Below are 17,805 nucleotides of genomic sequence, written 5' to 3'. Positions count from 1 at the left end.
CTAGTCGCTTTAGACGCGCCTTTAATAATTTACTTTCTTAAACTCGGGTGCACATTTACGTGACCCAAATCTAAATCTCAACGGAGTCGAAATGTGTCAATAACCACGGGTATATTGATGTGACGTGGTTCGAGATACATTCTCACAACGTTGCAATTCTCTGTTAAAATAATAATAATAATAATAAAATCGGTAAAGAGTTAAAACTTGCATATAAGCTCATCATTGTTAAAAAAATAGATAAATAAGCCGAATGTGACAGTTGAGCAACCGTGCTAGAACCACGGAACTCGGGAATGCCTAACACCTTCTCCCGGGTTAATAGAATTCCTTATCCCGATTTTTGGTTCGCGGACTGTAATATAGAGCCATTCTTTTCCTCGATTCGGGATTAAACTGGTGACTTAGGACACCCTAAATCTCCCAAGTGGCGACTCTGAAATAAATAAACAAATCCCGTTTCGATTGTCCTTTAATTGGAAAAACTCCCTCTGCGCCCCTAGGGCGCTGGTAAAAAAGGAGGTGTGACAGCTCTAGCGACTCTGTTAGGGACCAAACAGGGTTCAAGAATTCGAGCTTAGATAAATTGTTATATTTGGTTTTATGTGATTTGTTTTACATGTTTGGGCCTAATGTGCTAAATGATGCTTTTACCACTTTGATATTATCTGAACTGTATATGAACTGTGCCGAAACCCTTCTCTTCTTACCTCCGTGGATGTGCTTACTGGTTGGGACTCCCTATTCTGTTAGTGTCATACCCTGAAATAAGAAAGAGGCCGGACAAGTTACAAAGCCGGACGATCTCGCAGGTCCCCGGTACGTTGCCCCCTCCTCGACTCGAGTTGTCCGCTTGGGTACACAGTCTATAACAAATACCTAGGCTTTGAACCTAGAATAACGTGACTTCATGTCGGATCCCTAGTAGGAACGTTTGTTTGCATCACGTGCATTTGACTTTGGAGGCTCAACACAGGAGTTGGGTCTGTCTAAGATAGGTGTACCAAAAATGAAAAGACCATCCTGATGCATCTTACTTGCTACTTGTGCATTTATTTGCTTCGGACGTGCATGCTGACCGACTTTTGAATATTTTAAGGAAAAAGAAATAGCAGTATGAGGGTTAAAGAGAGTTAATCGCCTGTTTTGAAAAAACCAATGTCCAAATAGTGTCGAAACTCTGCGAATTTTTCAGAAAAAAAAAAGAAAGAAAGAAAAAAAACAAAAATATAGTTTTATTTGCCAATGAGTCTGGTTTTCAAAAGAAGTTTGTTTTATCGTCCCGAACTACGCCGGTTTGATTCTCACAGGGTGTGAGATACGTAGGCAACCCTCATCGGGTCCAACCTCCCCTTTTGCAAAAATAGCCAAAAATGTCAAATTTTAATTGTCAACATAAATAAGTCGGGTGATGCCGTTTTTGGCAAGAATAGCCGAATGTTCCCAAAAGGGACGTCGGAAGGCTGACTTTGCATAAACGGCCACTTTTAGTCATTTTTGGATTTTTGACCGGTTGACTCACCCAGCCTTAAAATCTTCGTTTCCGAAGTGCTGAAAAGCCGTGTTCTGAACCTGATCTTCTTTTTAATCTGTGAAATTTTTTTAAAAAAATATATAGTCTGTTGAGTCAAATAAATTTTATTTCTTAATCACCTTAATCAATGTGTAGGATGAGCATGATGCAAAATGAACCTTTTTCAATAATGACTAAAATCCCTTTCGAGTTGCGGCTATGGTGGGATGATTTAGGTGGTAAGGGACGAGATGAGGTCAAGAAATATCTAAAAGGTCTTACAGGTTTATTGGAAATCCAGCCTCGGGGGGATATCATAAGAGCTTTGGTCACCTGCTGGGACCCGGCACACAATATCTTCCACTTCCCCGATTTTGAACTCACCCCGACTTTGGAGGAAATAGCCGGGTACATCGGAAATGCTGAAGTTCCGATAAGGCAAAAATACCTGGTTGCTCCAAGAGCTGTCACCGCGCATCGATTTTTAGATTCATTAAAGATACCTAGGATGGTACATAACCCAGATTTGGCTACAGGTTTTTGTAATTCGTGCTTCATATACGACAGATACAGTCATGTCGGAGGATTCAACAATCCGGGTAACAAGTTATGCAGCAAAAGTAACCGTTAGAAATGGGAGGAGCATAGACGAGTGGCTTTCATGATAACCTTTTTGGGCCTTTTGGTGTTTCCAAGGAAAGACGGAAACAGTGATTTGAAAATAGCCGGGGTCGTCAGTACCTTGCTCACTCAAGATGAAAGCACTCTTGCCCCTATGATAGTATCTGACATCTTCCGAGCTCTCACAGCCTGCAAAGCCAGAGGGAACTTTTTCGAGGGGTGTAACTTGTTGCTAGAAATATGGATGACTGAGCATCTCTGCCACCGTTCCCAGCTCTTGAGCTATGGTTCCTCGAAGAAAACTTGCATAAAAGAGTTCTATACAAGAATCAAGGGGGTCAGTCTACCCAAGGGAGTTACAGCGTGGACATCATTATTTCGGACCCTCACCGCCAGCCAAAGACAGTGGACGCTAGGATGGTTGCCCGTTGATGAGGTCATATATATACCTGCAGCTAGGACCCACTTTCTATTGATGGGGCTCAAGATCATTCAGCCTTACGCGCTATATCCGGTTTTGAGACAACTCAGGAGATGCCAAACAGTGCCGCAGGAGAAAGATCATAGTGCTCAAGTAATTGAGATTAGCCCTGACGGACAGTTTCCTGAAGCAAGAGTCCGTCAGATCTGGAGTGAATGCCAATATTTAAAAGCAGATACTTGCGTGCAGGATCAGGCCAAAGGCGAAGTGGTGCCAGGATACCTTGCTTGGTACAGGAGAGAACTTGAGCACGAAAGGCCGGCTAAAAGACCCCATCTCCAGGAGTTCATCAAGGCGTCGCAAGAACAGTGGGATTGGTTGGTTAAAGAACACGAGTACAGGATGACAATAGGCAAGTTGGAGAAGCAAGTTATGGATTTGAAATTTGAGAAAGATTTGCATATCGCTGCAGATGAGGGAGAAAAGAGAAAACTAGCTCAGGAAAACGAGGTCCTCAAAACTCAAATCCAGAAAACGAAAATAGCTTCCAGAAGCCAGGAGAGAAGTCGGGCTAATAAAAGGCTCATAAATGGTCTGAAGAAGAAAGTCCTCGAATATCAAGAAGATCTGGAAAAATCTAAAGTTGGTCTAGAGAGAATCCAGGTGAAATGGATAAAGAAGACAGAAGAGAAAGTACTGTTCATGCAACAAATGAAGAGGGACTACGAAGAGCGGATCTTCAGACAAGCCCGAGATGCCAGAATAGATAGGAAGCGCTACTATGATCTGATGGCCCAAATGAAGAAACAGATGAATGAGTTTCAGTATCAAATCTTTTACAACGCTCAAATGCTGGGGACACGGAATCAACAAATAGAGCGATTGCTTATGGAGAGGGACAAAATCAAGGGAAGAATCGACGATATCGGGCACTACATCACCATAAAGTGCCTAGCTTATGAGGATATGTCCCGTACCACCTTCTTTGCTTCAATAATGATTTATGTCCACTAGATCATGGAAGATTTGAAAGATCTGCAAAGGGGCCTTGCACCAAAGCCCGCGGCGAGGCCGAACGATGCCCCGCGGGCGCCAAAATTCAAAACTTTGAAACATTCATAGTTTGAGTTTGTATTTTCCTTGTCTTCAGAGTCTATTATCCGTTGGAGTTTGTATTTCCCTTTTGCATAGAGTCTGTAGTCTGTATCAAGCCTGTCCGTTTCCTTTCAAAAATGTTTTGCCTTGTAATAAAACGTTTTGCTAGTGAAGATTGAAAAATCCAAAAATGGTGTCTTTATTTTCCGCACTCATGATAGAACTACGCATGGTCTGATTCATGCGGGGACATGATACATAGGCAATCTCTATAGGATTCGACCACCACTAAAAAATAAAAAGGGGAAGATGAAAAATAAATAAAGAAGGAAGCTTAAAAGAAGGGGCACAATTATGAGAGGCCGGAATGACGCACGCAACCGAAGCAAATGCATAATAGAAATGGTTAATTTCCTAGGTGCATTGCATCCCAACATGTAATTGCATATGTGTTAAACTCTGAAAAACTAACAAGTTTGTTGATTTCCAGATAATTCAAGCAGTTAGTTTATTTAGAGGATACTGGCACATTACCATTACCAAACCAGATCGAAGGGACCAATACCGGAAATCATGTCTATCCCAGATGTCGACACTAGTGTTGAGGTAGAGGAGTTGGACATCTATAAAATGAAATAGGAGATGCTCAAGCTTAAGCAACAGATTTCCGAAATGTACCAGGCCTGGTCCAAAGGGCAATCACCGCCAGCTTACCCAACCAACCCGACCCTTACCCCACCATTAGCTCAGTCTCAAGATCATCCCGCCACCGATCCAGGTTTTTCCATTTATCAACACTACAATGGCAATACTTCTCATACGCCACAAGCTCCACCACCAAAATCAATTCCATACCCTTCTCCACCAACTACCCCTGTCTTTGTGGCATCTCCACAAACTGCACTCCATAAATCCCCGAGTGAACCTGTGATCCAAGTGCAGGACAACAAGTATTATCCCTTGGAGCTTACTTTCAAAGAGCCTGAAGCCTATCCACATGATCCACATTCTGACCTACCGGGGAAAGCAGAAAAACCGGCCAGAAATCCTGAACAAGAAGAGATGTTCAGAAAAATGAAAAGCATAGAGCAATCCTTCAGGGATATGAGAGGGCTAGGAGGTTAGGTAAGTGTGGCTTACAAAGATTTGTGTTTATTCCCAAATGTACAACTACCGGCAGGGTTCAAAATGCCCAAGTTCGACTTGTACAACGGACTCGGTGATCCGGTGGCTTATCTGAGAGGTTTTTGTAGCAAGATGAGGGGAGCGGGCGGAAGAGATGAATTACTCATGGCGTATTTAAGCCAAAGCTTAAGTGGATCGGCGTTAAAATGGTACACCAGACAAGATCATAGCAGGTGGTACACATGGGACGATTTGGCCCAAGCATTCGCTTGTCACTTTCAATATAATCTTGAGATCATTCTGGACCGACTGCCCCTGACCAAACTGGAAAAGAAGCACAGTGAAAGCTTCAGAGAATATGGTTTCCGGTGGAGGGAGCAAGAAACAAGGGTAGATCCCTCAATGAAAGAAAGCGAGATGGTCGATTACTTTCTGCAGGCTTTGGAGCCAACTTACTTTGGTCATTTGGTGTCCGCAATTGGCAAGTCTTTTATTGAGGTTGTAAAAATGGGAGGCATGGTCGAGGAGGGGCTTAAGTCCAACAAAATCATGAGCTATTCAGCGATCAAGGCAACCACTCAGGCCATCCAAAGCGGCACAGGGGGTGTACTTGGGAAGAAGAAGTAAGAAGATGTCACGACTGTTGAGTCCGGAGCCTGGTTCGGATCTAGAGGCCCGTCACCCTACTATGGCCAACCACGACCCTACCACCAAAATTACCCCCATACTCCATATATCCCTCCACAACATTACTATCCACTGTCAAATCCCCATTTTTCCGTCCATCATGCACAAACCTATACCAAAACTTCGGCATACGCACCATGGCGTGCCCCGGTTCCACAAAATCCATACCCAGCTCCACAAAACACATATCCACCCCCAAGGGCCTACAGAAATCCCCCCGGGACAGGTTTCCGACTAAACTCAGCCCTCAAGAATGAGAGGTCACAAAAGCAAAAGACTTTCACTCCGCTGAGGGAACCATATACCAGTCTTTTCCACAAATTGAGGCAGTTGGGCATGTTGAATCCAATTGAGCCTAAAATGCCAAATCCTCCCCTAGAAATCTTGACCATTCGGTGAGTTATAAGTACTGTTCAGGGGCCCCAGGGCACGATACAGAGAAATGTTGGAAGCTGAAAACAACTGTGCAAGAGCTTATCGATACTCATGGGATCGAGGTTCAAGCACCAGAAGCACCAAATATTAATCAGAATCCACTGCTAGCTCACCATGAGACACACATTATTGAGTTGATACACAAATAGGGGGAGCCCAGGAAGCCCTCACAGACGGTAATGATGATCCGTTCCAGCGAAACCAGCTCAAAGGAAAAAGTAACCAGTGGGAAATCAGTGGTCCAGTTGAGAGGGGTAGATGATGAGCCAGCTGTGGTAGCCGAGAGAGGGTCGTCGAGCCTTGTTGCAGTGAAACCCGAGAAAGCTAAAGTAGTAGTGCCAGGGGTTGCAAGTAAACCTGTTGTGGTCGTGAAGGGTGCTCGTACAGAGCCTGTTATTATAAAACCAATAACTCAGCTTCTAATGATCAACATCAAGGCTGTTCCTTGGAATTATGAATGGGTGACGGTGATTTACAAAGGGAAAGAAGTCAAAGGAGAAGTGTGTGAAGCCCAAGGTCTAACTCGTTCGGGAAGGTATTTTTCTCCCGCAGAGTTAAAGAAGGGCCAATCCAGTAGCAACAAAGAATCCAGTTATCGAGGAAGAGGCGGAAGAATTTTTAAAGAAAATGAAGGCACAAGATTACTCCATTGTGGAGCAGTTAAGGAAGACCCCGACACAGATCTCATTGTTATCCTTGTTGATCCATTCAGATGAGCACCGCCGGGTATTGATGAAGATTCTGAACGAAGCCCATGTTCCGGATAAGATCTCTCTGAACCATCTAGAGAAAATAACAAACAAGATTTTCGAGGTCAACAGGGTCACTTTTTCTGAGGATGAGTTGCCCGTGGAGGGTACAAAACATAATAGAGCCATCTATTTGACTGTGAAGTGTGAAGACTCGGTAGTCACTCGAGTACTGATTGATAATGGTTCCAGTGCCAATATCTGTCCTCTGACCACCTTAAACAAACTGAAGGTCGATGGTGACCGAATTCACAAGAACAACATCTATGTTCGAGGGTTTGATGGTGGTGGTAAAGACACAGTGGGTGACATCATACTTGAATTAACAATTGGTCCTGTCGAGTTCACCATGGAGTTTCAAGTGTTAGACGTGGCAGTGTCATATAATCTTCTGTTAGGGCGACCCTGGATCCACACCGTCAAAGCAGTGCCTTCTACATTACATCAAATGGTCAAATTCGAGTGGGATAAGCAAGAGATTGTAGTACATGGGGAAGACAATACAAGCGCCGTAAGTGATGCCATCGTACCCTTCATAGAGACTGACAATGACAAGGGGCCGTGGGTTTACCAGGTTTATTATACGGCTTCAGTGGACAAAGTTCCCGAGGGTGAAAGCATCCCACTTCCCAAAATAGCAGCTGCAACTGTCATGGTAGCCTCGGAGATGTTGAAAAACGGGTTTGTGCCAGGCAAAGGTTTAGGGGCTGATCTTCAGGGTATTGTTCAACCAGTTTCTTTACCCAAAAATCTGGATACCTTTGGGCTGGGGTTCAAGCCTACAGTGGCGGATGTGAGACGGGCCCGCAAGTTGAAGAAAAGAGTCTGGGTCCTTCCCAAGCCAATCCCGCGCCTGTCCAGATCTTTTGTTAGGCCGAGCATCAAAAAGTAATTGCTATCCAAGGTTACAGGGCCATTGATTGGTACAGATGGAGACTTAAATGAAGACTTTGAAAGATTATTCACAGAAATCAACATGGTAGAAGTTGGGGAGGGGTCCAGCAAGGCGGATGTGCAGTTTGTGGGGCCAAAGGCAAAAATCAACAATTGGATGGCTACTCCTTTTCCCATTCGGAGGGAGTCTTGGTAGTTGGCTCTGATTTTCCTTCCTGTTTTCTGGATTAATCCAGGGTTGTAATCCAGATTTCTTTTTATTGTGTTCATCAAAGTGTGAAACCTTGTTATCCTGTAATTCAATAAAATAAAAATAAAATAAAATAAAAAAGTTTCTTCTTCATTCCTTATTTTATTTTAATTTAGTTTTCTTTTTTTCTTTTTTTTGTACAGTTCTTTTTATACTAGTCTTAATGACATGGCGTGCATAAGGAATTCTCAACCCAGTCTTAAAAATCAATCTGATTCCGAAATGATAGTTCAAGAAGTAGATTGCGATTACGAATTAGAATATGATGACGAGGATGAAGCCTTCGAAGAAATTAGAAAGAAGTTAATTCACTTCGAAGAAAAACCCAAACCCAATTTGAATGACATAGAAGCCGTCAATTTAGGGGACACAGACAATGTCCGAGAGGCTAAAATAAGTGTCCACCTCGAGCCAAAAATATGGGAGGAGTTAATAAAAGCACTCATTGAGTACAAAGATATTTTTGCGTGGTCATATGACGACATGCCAGGTTTAAGCACTGATTTAGTGGTCCACAAATTTCCCACTGACCCAGCGTTCCCACCCATCAAGCAAAAGTTGAGGAAATTCAAAACTGATATGAGTGTGAAGATTAAAGAAGAAGTTACCAAGCAGTTGGATGCAAAGGTTATTCGGGTCACTCGATATCCCGTCTGGTTGGCTAATGTCGTGCCTGTACCGAAGAAGGACGACAATATCAGAGTGTGCGTCGATTACCGCAATCTCAACAAAGCAAGTCCGAAGGATAACTTCCCGCTTCCCGCTACCCAATATCCACATCCTGATTGATAATTGTGCCAAGTGCGAGATTGGATCTTTTGTGGATTGCTATGCCAGGTATCATCAGATTCTAATGGATGAAGAAGATGCAGAAAATACGGCATTCATCACACCCTGGGGAACTTATTGCTACCGGGTAATGCCATTTGGTTTGAAGAATGCTGAGACAACTTATATGAGGGCAATGACTGCTGTGTTTCATGATATGATACACAAGGATATTGAGGTATATGTATATGATGTGATCATAAAATCAAAGCATCAGGCCGACCACGTCAGGGATTTGAGGAAATTCTTCCAGAGGCTTCGCAGGTACAACCTCAAGCTTAACCCTGCCAAGTGTGCATTTGGTGTTCCATCAGGAAAACTGTTGGGATTTATAGTTAGCCAGCGAGGCATCGAGTTGGACCCATCAAAGATCAAAGCCATACAAGAATTGCCACCTCCGAGGAACGAGACTGAAGTGATGAGTCTATTAGGAAGGTTGAATTATATCATCAGGTTTATCGCTCAGCTTACGACGACTTGCGAGCCTATTTCAAGTTGTTGAAGAAGGACGTTGCGGTCAAGTGGACTAATGAGTGTCAGGAAGCATTCGACGAGATAAAGGGATACTTGTCTAACCCGCCTGTGCTGGTACCACCAGAACCAGGGAGACCTTTGATTCTTTACTTAACTGTCTTGGAAAATTCAATTGGCTGTGTATTGGGGCAGCATGACGCCACCGGCAGAAAAGAACAAGCCATCTATTATCTTAGCAAGAAGTTCACAGCTTATGAGGTTAAGTACACTCACCTGGAAAGGACATGTTGCGCCCTAACTTGGGTGGCACAGAAGTTGAAACATTATTTGTCATCCTACACTACTTACCTCATTTCACGCTTGGATCCATTAAAGTATATCTTTCAAAAGCCTATGCCGACAAGAAGACTTGCAAAATGGCAAATTTTGCTCACAGAGTTTGACATAATCTATGTGACTCGGACTACGATGAAAGCCCAAGCATTGACCGATCATTTGGCCGAGAACCCGGTCGATGAAGAGTATGAGCCACTGAGGACTTATTTTCCTGATGAAGAGGTGATGCATATTGATGAACTAGAACAGGCCGAAAAACCAAGCTGGAAACTTTTCTTTGATGGGGCTGCTAACATGAAAAGAGTCGGAATATGAGCTGTGCTTATTTCTGAAATAGGGCATCACTATCCTGTTACGGCTCAGCTTCATTTTTATTGTACCAACAATATGGCTGAGTACGAAGCATGCATTTTGGGGTTAAGGTTAGCTGCGGACATGGATGTCCAGGAAGTCTTGGTCTTGGGAGACTCGGACCTTCTGGTACATCAAATTCTATGAGAATGGGAAACGCGAGATCTGAAGCTCATACCATACCGACAATGCTTACATGATCTTTGCCAACCGTGTAGATCAGTGGAGTTCAGGCATATTCCAAGGGTCCATAATGAGGTCGCCAATGCTTTGGCTACCTGTTGACGCCCCCTTTTTCCCTCCTGAAAGAAGGCGAAATCGGGTTTACGACATTATGGGCAAAACAACTCTTATTCCCCTTTCGAGGAATCGGGATATGGAATTTGAAGACTCGCCACCTAATGATTATAGTGCATTAGGACACTTAAAAAAAGGATTTTGAAAGATAAACCAGAGTTCGGGTAAGGGCTTGAGATTATCTCGAGGGGAAGGTGTTAGGCACCTCTCAAGATCCACTAGTGTGGTTCCCGGCCGTACTTAGTTATGACTTTAAGAATATGAATAAACAAGCAAAATTTGCACATAGGAAGTGTAAACAAGATGAAAAATTTTGAAAGAAGAAAGACACAAGTGATTTTGAAAAGAGAAAAGCTTAGTTGAAGAAAACACTAATTTAAGAAAATATTGATAACTAAAGAAGGAGAAAAGGGGATCCTAGGTTTAAATATAATATGAATCAGTTTGGTGCAATACCCAGCAATCATTCTCGCACGAGATATTAGCGCACCGTCATCATCTCCATATTCTACCCTTCCCACCCCATTAGGGTATTAAACGCGATTAGTCTCGTTTTTCTTATTGCATGCTAGTACCCGTCCCGACCTATTAGTCCCAAGGTATTTGGACTTCTAATCCTAAAAAGGGGTAAGAAAAGGGATAAAGGCATATATGGGGTTTAAAAGGACAAAATACTAGGCGTCAATCAAAACAATTAGCAAATAAATGGGAAACAAACACTCAAAAAGGCTCATACAAACCCCGTAAATCACATAGCAATTAGTTTATCATGTCTTGCATATACTGGTTTGGTCTTAAAATTAAAACTTAAGCGGCGGACGGATCAGTTTAACACATAGAAATAGATAAAAGCTCTACATTAAGCAACTTGGATCCAATTGTTAGGATCTGGAATATTTTACCAAATTGTTAATTAAGGACTAACATAGACAAGTTTTGAAAGAAGCAGAAGTTGCAGAAGTTCGAAAAGGTTTTGGAAAATCGATGAGACTGTTTAAAGAAATTTGCAGCAGAGTTTCAGAAGTAAAGTGTTCATAAAAAGGGGCGAGAGTTTGAAAATTGTTTGAAAGTATCCTCATGAATAAAAGTTTAGATAGAGAGTTGGAAAACAATTTTAGCGACAGAATACAAGTTCTTTGCAGACAGGTTTGGACGAATTATGTTAAAAAAAACGTTGAAACTAATCGCCAGATTACTCAGTTTTTAAACGAGTTTGGGACCCTATAGGTAGGATATTTATACCTTGATTTTATTGATTGTTATTCTTTTAAAACATTAAGGAGGACGAGTATTTGATCCTACAGTTTGCCTAGCGTTTATGCATTTCCTATAGGCATGATTTTTATATGCTTGAATGAAAAGAATGCATTTCTTATAGGCATGATTTCTGGATGATTGAGTGAAAAGATGCAAAGCCTATATACATGGTTTCTAGGTGATTCAAACGTTAAAAGTCTATAGACATGATATCTAGCGATTCAAAGTATTAAATCCTATAGGCATGATTTCTAGGTGATTTAAAGTATTAAATCCTATAAGCATGATTTCTGCCCTTTAACTCATGCAAGCAATATGAACCCCTCTCACACCCTTTACTAATATTCCCCGAGTTCTTTTTACAAGATTATTACAGAACCAGAAGAAAGAAAGTAAACAGAAATACATCACAGCCTACAACTAGATCCGAGCAGCCTAATTCAATCTTAATACCCAATAACATGTGTTTCACCAAATCCGGGTTCCAGATTCCAAGGCCTTCTCTTAGAGTGTTTCAAAGTTCCAAGGAGCTTCAAGAGCCCAGGCAATGCTTATACCCTAAAGAGTGAATGTGGTAACAGAGTAGTGCAATGTGTGGAATTACCAGCCCTGAGGCATCTAAGTTCAGAGGGAGCTCTAGGATCCCTAAGCATGGCTTACCAGAGGGGGGTAGAACTTAGGAGCTAGGAGTAAGTGTGAAGTGAAGGAGGAACCTTAGCAGGACGTGGTCATACCCAGCCATGGCATAGACTGGCACACCCCTAACCCCTTGATTAGATTCAAACAAATAAGAGCAGACTCTTAGAGAGTCAAACTTAGGTCTGAAGGGTGATTAGGACACCACCATACCCAAATTAGAGCTCAGCACATTGAGGTGAAAGGGAATGGGAAAATAATCGAGTAAGGGCTCAGAAGAGTCTAGTCCTGGATCACAGACAACAATTCATAGTGCTGCTATGACCCAGGACAATACTCACATACAAAGGGAGTAGAGGGAAAGGTATTAACATAACATAAGAGACATAGCATGCTTGAAGGTAATTAAATATTGCAGGAAAGCATAAATAAACACATAAAGAAAGGGGTAGAAATAGGGAAGTTGAACAGGGATGCTATTTAACATAGAAGAACATACCAGTTATAAATTCTAGAATAGCAGGATAGTAACAGCAAACAGACAGCCAGGAACAACAGGAACAGACTCAAGAAAACTCCCCAATTGCTTAGAAGTTCAGACAGCAGGAGGTACAGATATAGAATGATCAGTAGTAGTGTAGAGAAATAGAAAGTAGTAACAGTAGTAGTAAAGAAGACAGAGAGATGAATTCTAATTTTTATTTTCAGTCTGAATTCGATGATGAAGTGAAAAGAAGAGCATGTATTTATACTTGAAATCAGTTATGCAAGCAAGGAAAGAAAATTAGTCGAGTATCAATTAAGATCAATCAATTAACGGAGGTTCCTTTAATTAAGGAATCCCAATTTGATCAGTAAAGGACAGGAAATATTTAAGGAAAGGGGATCAAATAAACACATTGTGCACATCAAACAAATAAGGGTAAATACATGTGGGTCTTAATTTAGGAAAGGGAATTTTGAAAAACACGGTTAAGGAAGTAAACCAATTAGCACATAGCAATTCAGGGAATCAGAGATTCCTTAAATCACTCAATGAACCTAGCCAGCCAATAGGGAAATCAAGAAGTTTAACACTAATCAAAGAAAGAATCAATCGAATTCACACAAGGCAGACTGAAATCAATCCCCAAATCAAAGGTTATTCTGAGAGGGAAGATCTAACTATAAAGAGGGTATGGGCTTTAAACATGCGAGGCTGGATTCAAACAAAATATCATGCAACCAAAGACTAGTGAGTAGAAGACTATGGCTAAATGACAGCATCAGATAGCATGCGAGAAATCAGATAAAAAGTCTTGCAAAGTTTAGCCAGAATCAGAGTCACATGGAGAACAAAGATGAACTTAGCAATTAGGACTTTGAAGTCAAACTAGTTCAGACATGGGAAGCAAACAAGTCATACACAAGTGGTCTGAAAACCCCCCAAATTCTAGGGTTTCCGCCATTGATCAAGTGTAAAGACGAATGCAGACAAATCAGGCCAAAGTAATAACGAAATAAGTTCAAAAAGACCCAAAGGAACTAAAACCTTAAGCATTTTCGGAAAACATAAGAAGGGAACAAAATACTGTAAAAGAACTCATAAAGCAATGGTAGAAGAAGGCATGGTAGATGAAAACACAGTAGAGCAAATACAGTAAAAACACATAGGAATCTCAGTAGAACAAGTAAAATTAAAGAAAACCCTCACTCGGAGAAGATGAACAATTTTGAAAGCAAAGTTTTAGAAGAAATTTAGAGGAATCATTTGAAAACCTTAAAATAAACACGGATCTAGAACAGATCTAGAGAAATTAGGAAACCTTGAAAGGCTAGGGTTTGAGAGAAACCCTAGAAGCGAGAAAGGCCTGGAAAAGGAGCTGCTCCGGGTCGAATGAGTCAGAGATGGACTCATAGGGTTAGGATATGCCGGTGTTGAGCCGGAGGTGGCCGCAGAACTCGAATCGGTGGAGATCTGAGTGAAGACCTTCAAGCTCGAACCTTGAATCTTCAAGTAACAGGGGTACGGGGATACGTGGGAGTGAGTACAGGCTGCTCAGGGCTCGAGAGGCCATGATTTCCGGTGGAATAAGGTCGGAGACCGGTGAGATAGACTAGGGTTTGGAGAGAGGTTGAGAGCGTTTGAGAGACGAAGGGGATACAAGGGCGGCTCGTTTGTGTGAATGAATTAGGGTTAGGGGTAGTTGGGAAATTAAAAAGGAAAGAAAGGTTGTGGGTCGTTGATCAAAATGATCAACGGCCAGGATTAAAAGGGGAACTGGGCGGGTTTAATTAAACGGGTCTAGGTTGGGTAGAAACGAAATTGGGTTGGGAATTGGGGGGTTAGATTGGGGTCGAAATTAGGCTAAAATTGAAAGTAAAATGGGCTACAATTGAAATAGCCATTTTTCCTTTTTTTTGAATTTATAAAAATAGTAAAAGACGTTAAAAATCGAATTAAAGATATCGGGTTGATAAAAAATACGTAGGTATTAATTTAAAAATATTAGGATTGATTTTGTAATTAAAATGCTATTTAAATCTGAAAGTGGGCTAAAATTGCAATTTTAGTTTAAAAATAACAAATGGACTTGTAAAATTATGCAAAAAATCATGTAAATTATATTTTGATGTAAATGTGAGAATAAAATAAATTATTCACCAAAATGACAAGTTTTAGGAATAATTATTGGTTTTTATAGTGCAAAATAGGCCATAAATTGGTTTTAAAAATCTTTAAAAATTTGAGAAAAATACCAAAGCCTTTGGGGATGCTTGCATGTGCATATACATGCTATTTTAAAAGTATTTTGAGTATAAAAATACATAGAGAAAAATTGGGTATCAACAACTGCCCCTCTTTACCCGAGAAGGATGAAAGAGTTGTTGGGTAAAGATAAGATGACCAATTTTGACCGAAAACGACAATTTGTAAAAGAATTATGACCGTGCCCTTGTTTCTGAGCTGCCTACATATCCCTGGTTTTACAGGAATCAGGCCACATGTAGTTCAGGAACCATTGGCGGAATATGCCGATGGAAATTCGAAAAGACGGACGTGATGGTCAGATTCGAGAGGGTGTCTAGTATCGGACAGGATGCGGAGAACTGGAGAGGGCATTGCTTCTGTAGAGACGGTCGTGAGTCAGCCGGAGTACCTACAAATGGGCGATGTGCGTATATATTGCGTAATTTAAACGTGATGCAAATTCCCGTTAGACCATGAATGTCGTCTTTGGACGGTTAGGATGACGTCCTCAGACTATGATGTCCTGGGCCATGAAGAGCATAAAAGTAAAGATTCGCAGGCCATGAAATAGTATTCTCGGGATATGCAGATGGTGCCTCAGAACTATGACGCCTTTGAATAAGTTGGCGATTTTTCAGCCCATGAGAAGGTGGCAATCTTTCAGCCGAATGAATGCAAAGAGTGGCGATTTTTCAGCCAAGGCGTGAATTTGAATGCAAGTGGCGATATTTCAGCTGAAGCGAGAATTTAAATAAAGTGGCAATATTTCAGCCATGCAGGATGGAGACAGAGCTTAGTCTCGAAAGGCAGATAGATAGCCTTATGCAATATGGAGGTAGAGCTTAACCTCGGAAGGCAGAGTGTAGCCTTATGCAAAATGTGGATGGAGACAGAGCTTAGTCTCGGAAGGCAGATAGCGAGCCTTATGCAATATGGAGGTAGAGCTTAACCTTGGAAGGCAGAGAGTAGCCTTATGCAGAAATGCAAATGGAGACAGAGCTTAGTCTCGGAAGGCAGATAGATAGCCTTATGCAATATGGAGGTAGAGCTTAACCTCGGAAGGCAGAGAGTAGCCTTATGCAAAATGCAGATGGAGACAGAGCTTAGTCTCGGAAGGCAGATAGCTAGCCTTATTCAATATGGCGGTAGAGCTTAACCTCAGAAGGCAAAGAGTAGCCTTATACAGAAATGCAAATGGAGACAGAGCTTAGTCTCGAAAGGCAACAAGTAGCCTTATGCAATGCAAAAATGTAAAACAACGAACAATAGTAAGTTCTCTTAGCTGATAGATGATTGCACTATCATGACTGCTGGGAAATGCTAGGTGTAGATAGTAGACTTTTGCGAAATGAGTGATTGCTTTGAGAGTTTTGACTCTAAAGAGTGAGTGCATTTTGCTTTTGTGGCCTGAATTCTGGTGGGAGGTTTGCGCTATTAAGACTGTTGGGGAGTGTCGAGTGCGAATAGTGACCCTCTGGAGGATTTTTGATTCTGAAGAGCAAATATACTTTGATTCGTTGCCTGAATTCCTTCATCCAAAGAAAAATTGTGAATTTTATAGGGGGAGGTTAGTTCGTATCCTCCAGCTCTTGGCGTCGTGTATCACGGGGGTAGCGTTGCTAAACGATGCGATCCAAATGATATTCGGGCATGACCTAGTGAATATAAGGCAAGTGCATGTATATATAGGTAAAAAGAATTCCTTGATTATTTCGGGATGAACCAACAACTGCAACGTGGTTCAAGACACGACAACCTCGCTTGCTCCAGAATTTTGAGGGTCCTCCTCAAAATTTTGCCCCAGTCTACTGGGCTGGCGCTGCTGACGGCTGTGCTGGATGACTGAACGCGGAACAATCCCAGAATTTTGAGGGCCCTTCTCAAAATTTTGCCCCAGTTTGCTGGGTTGGTGTTGATGAGAAAACTGACGACTGACTTCGGAATTTTGAGGGTCCTCCTCAAAATTCTGCCCCAGTTCCAATAGCGGGGGGAAAGATGGAATTTTATTAAAATGTGACCGAACCCATAGGGCTGCCTACGTATCCCCTCTTAAACGAAAATCAGGTCAGGCGTAGTTCAAAATACATCATGAAAGAAAAGCATATGATCAAATGTAGTATCGCTTCACTGCGTCTGCGTTGATAGGCTTTGGCCAGACTTCTCCGTCCATTTCTGCGAGAATAAGGGCTCCTCCTGTTAGAGCCCGATGCACCATATACTGACCCTGCCAATTGGGAGAGAATTTCCCTTTGGCTTCATCTTGATATGGAAATATCTTCTTCAACACCAGCTGTCCTGGTGTAAACTTCCTTGGCTTGACTCTCTTGTTGAAGGCTCTGGACATTTTGTTCTGATATAATTGACCGTGACAAACAGCGTTCATTCTTTTTCCGTCTATGAGGGCTAACTGCTCGTAGCGACTCTTGACCCATTCTGTATCATCTAATTCTGCTTCTTGTATGACCCTTAAGGAAGGAATTTCTACCTCGACAGGGATGACCGCCTCTGTACCATAAACCAGCATGTAGGGAGTGGCCCCAGTTGATGTGCGGACCGTGGTACGATAACCCAGTAAGGCGAATGACAACTTCTCATGCCACTATTTGTGCTTTTCGATCATCTTCCTTAGTATCTTCTTGATGTTCTTCTGCTTCTACAGCTCCATTTATTTGAGGTCTGTAAGCCGTAGAGTTCTTGTGTTTAATCTTGAATGTTTCGCACATTGCCTTCATCAGGTCGCTGTTAAGATTAGAACCGTTGTCGGTGATGATTGATTCCGAAACCCCGAACCGACAAACCATACGATCTCGGACAAAATTTGTTACTACTTTCTTGGTGACTGCCTTGTATGATGCTGCTTCAACCCATTTAGTAAAGTAATCAATTGCCACTAGGATGAACCTGTGCCCATTTGACGCAGCTGGTTCAATTGGTCCAATGACATCCATTCCCCAAGCGGCGAACGACCATGGTGAGCTTGTTGCAGTAAGCTTATTTGGAGGTACCTTTATCATATCTGCATGTATTTGACAACGGTGGCATCTCCGGACGTACTGGATGCAGTCTGCTTCCATAGTCATCCAAAAATATCCTGCTCGGAGTATC

General features: G+C 42.0%; 1 protein-coding gene across 1 annotated transcript; it reads right to left on the bottom strand.

Annotated features, from left to right (window-relative positions):
- Positions 1-16,807: 16,807 nt before the first annotated feature.
- On the bottom strand, positions 16,808-17,224 carry LOC138888785 (uncharacterized). The gene has a single exon (XM_070171478.1). It carries the CDS (start codon positions 17,222-17,224, stop codon positions 16,808-16,810), a length of 417 nt encoding a protein of 138 aa, XP_070027579.1.
- Between the last annotated feature and the right edge of the window lie 581 nt (positions 17,225-17,805).

Source organism: Nicotiana sylvestris, chromosome 1 (assembly GCF_000393655.2).
Source record: "Nicotiana sylvestris chromosome 1, ASM39365v2, whole genome shotgun sequence".
Classification (NCBI taxonomy): Eukaryota; Viridiplantae; Streptophyta; class Magnoliopsida; order Solanales; family Solanaceae; genus Nicotiana; species Nicotiana sylvestris.
This window is presented reverse-complemented; position numbering and strand designations above follow the sequence as displayed.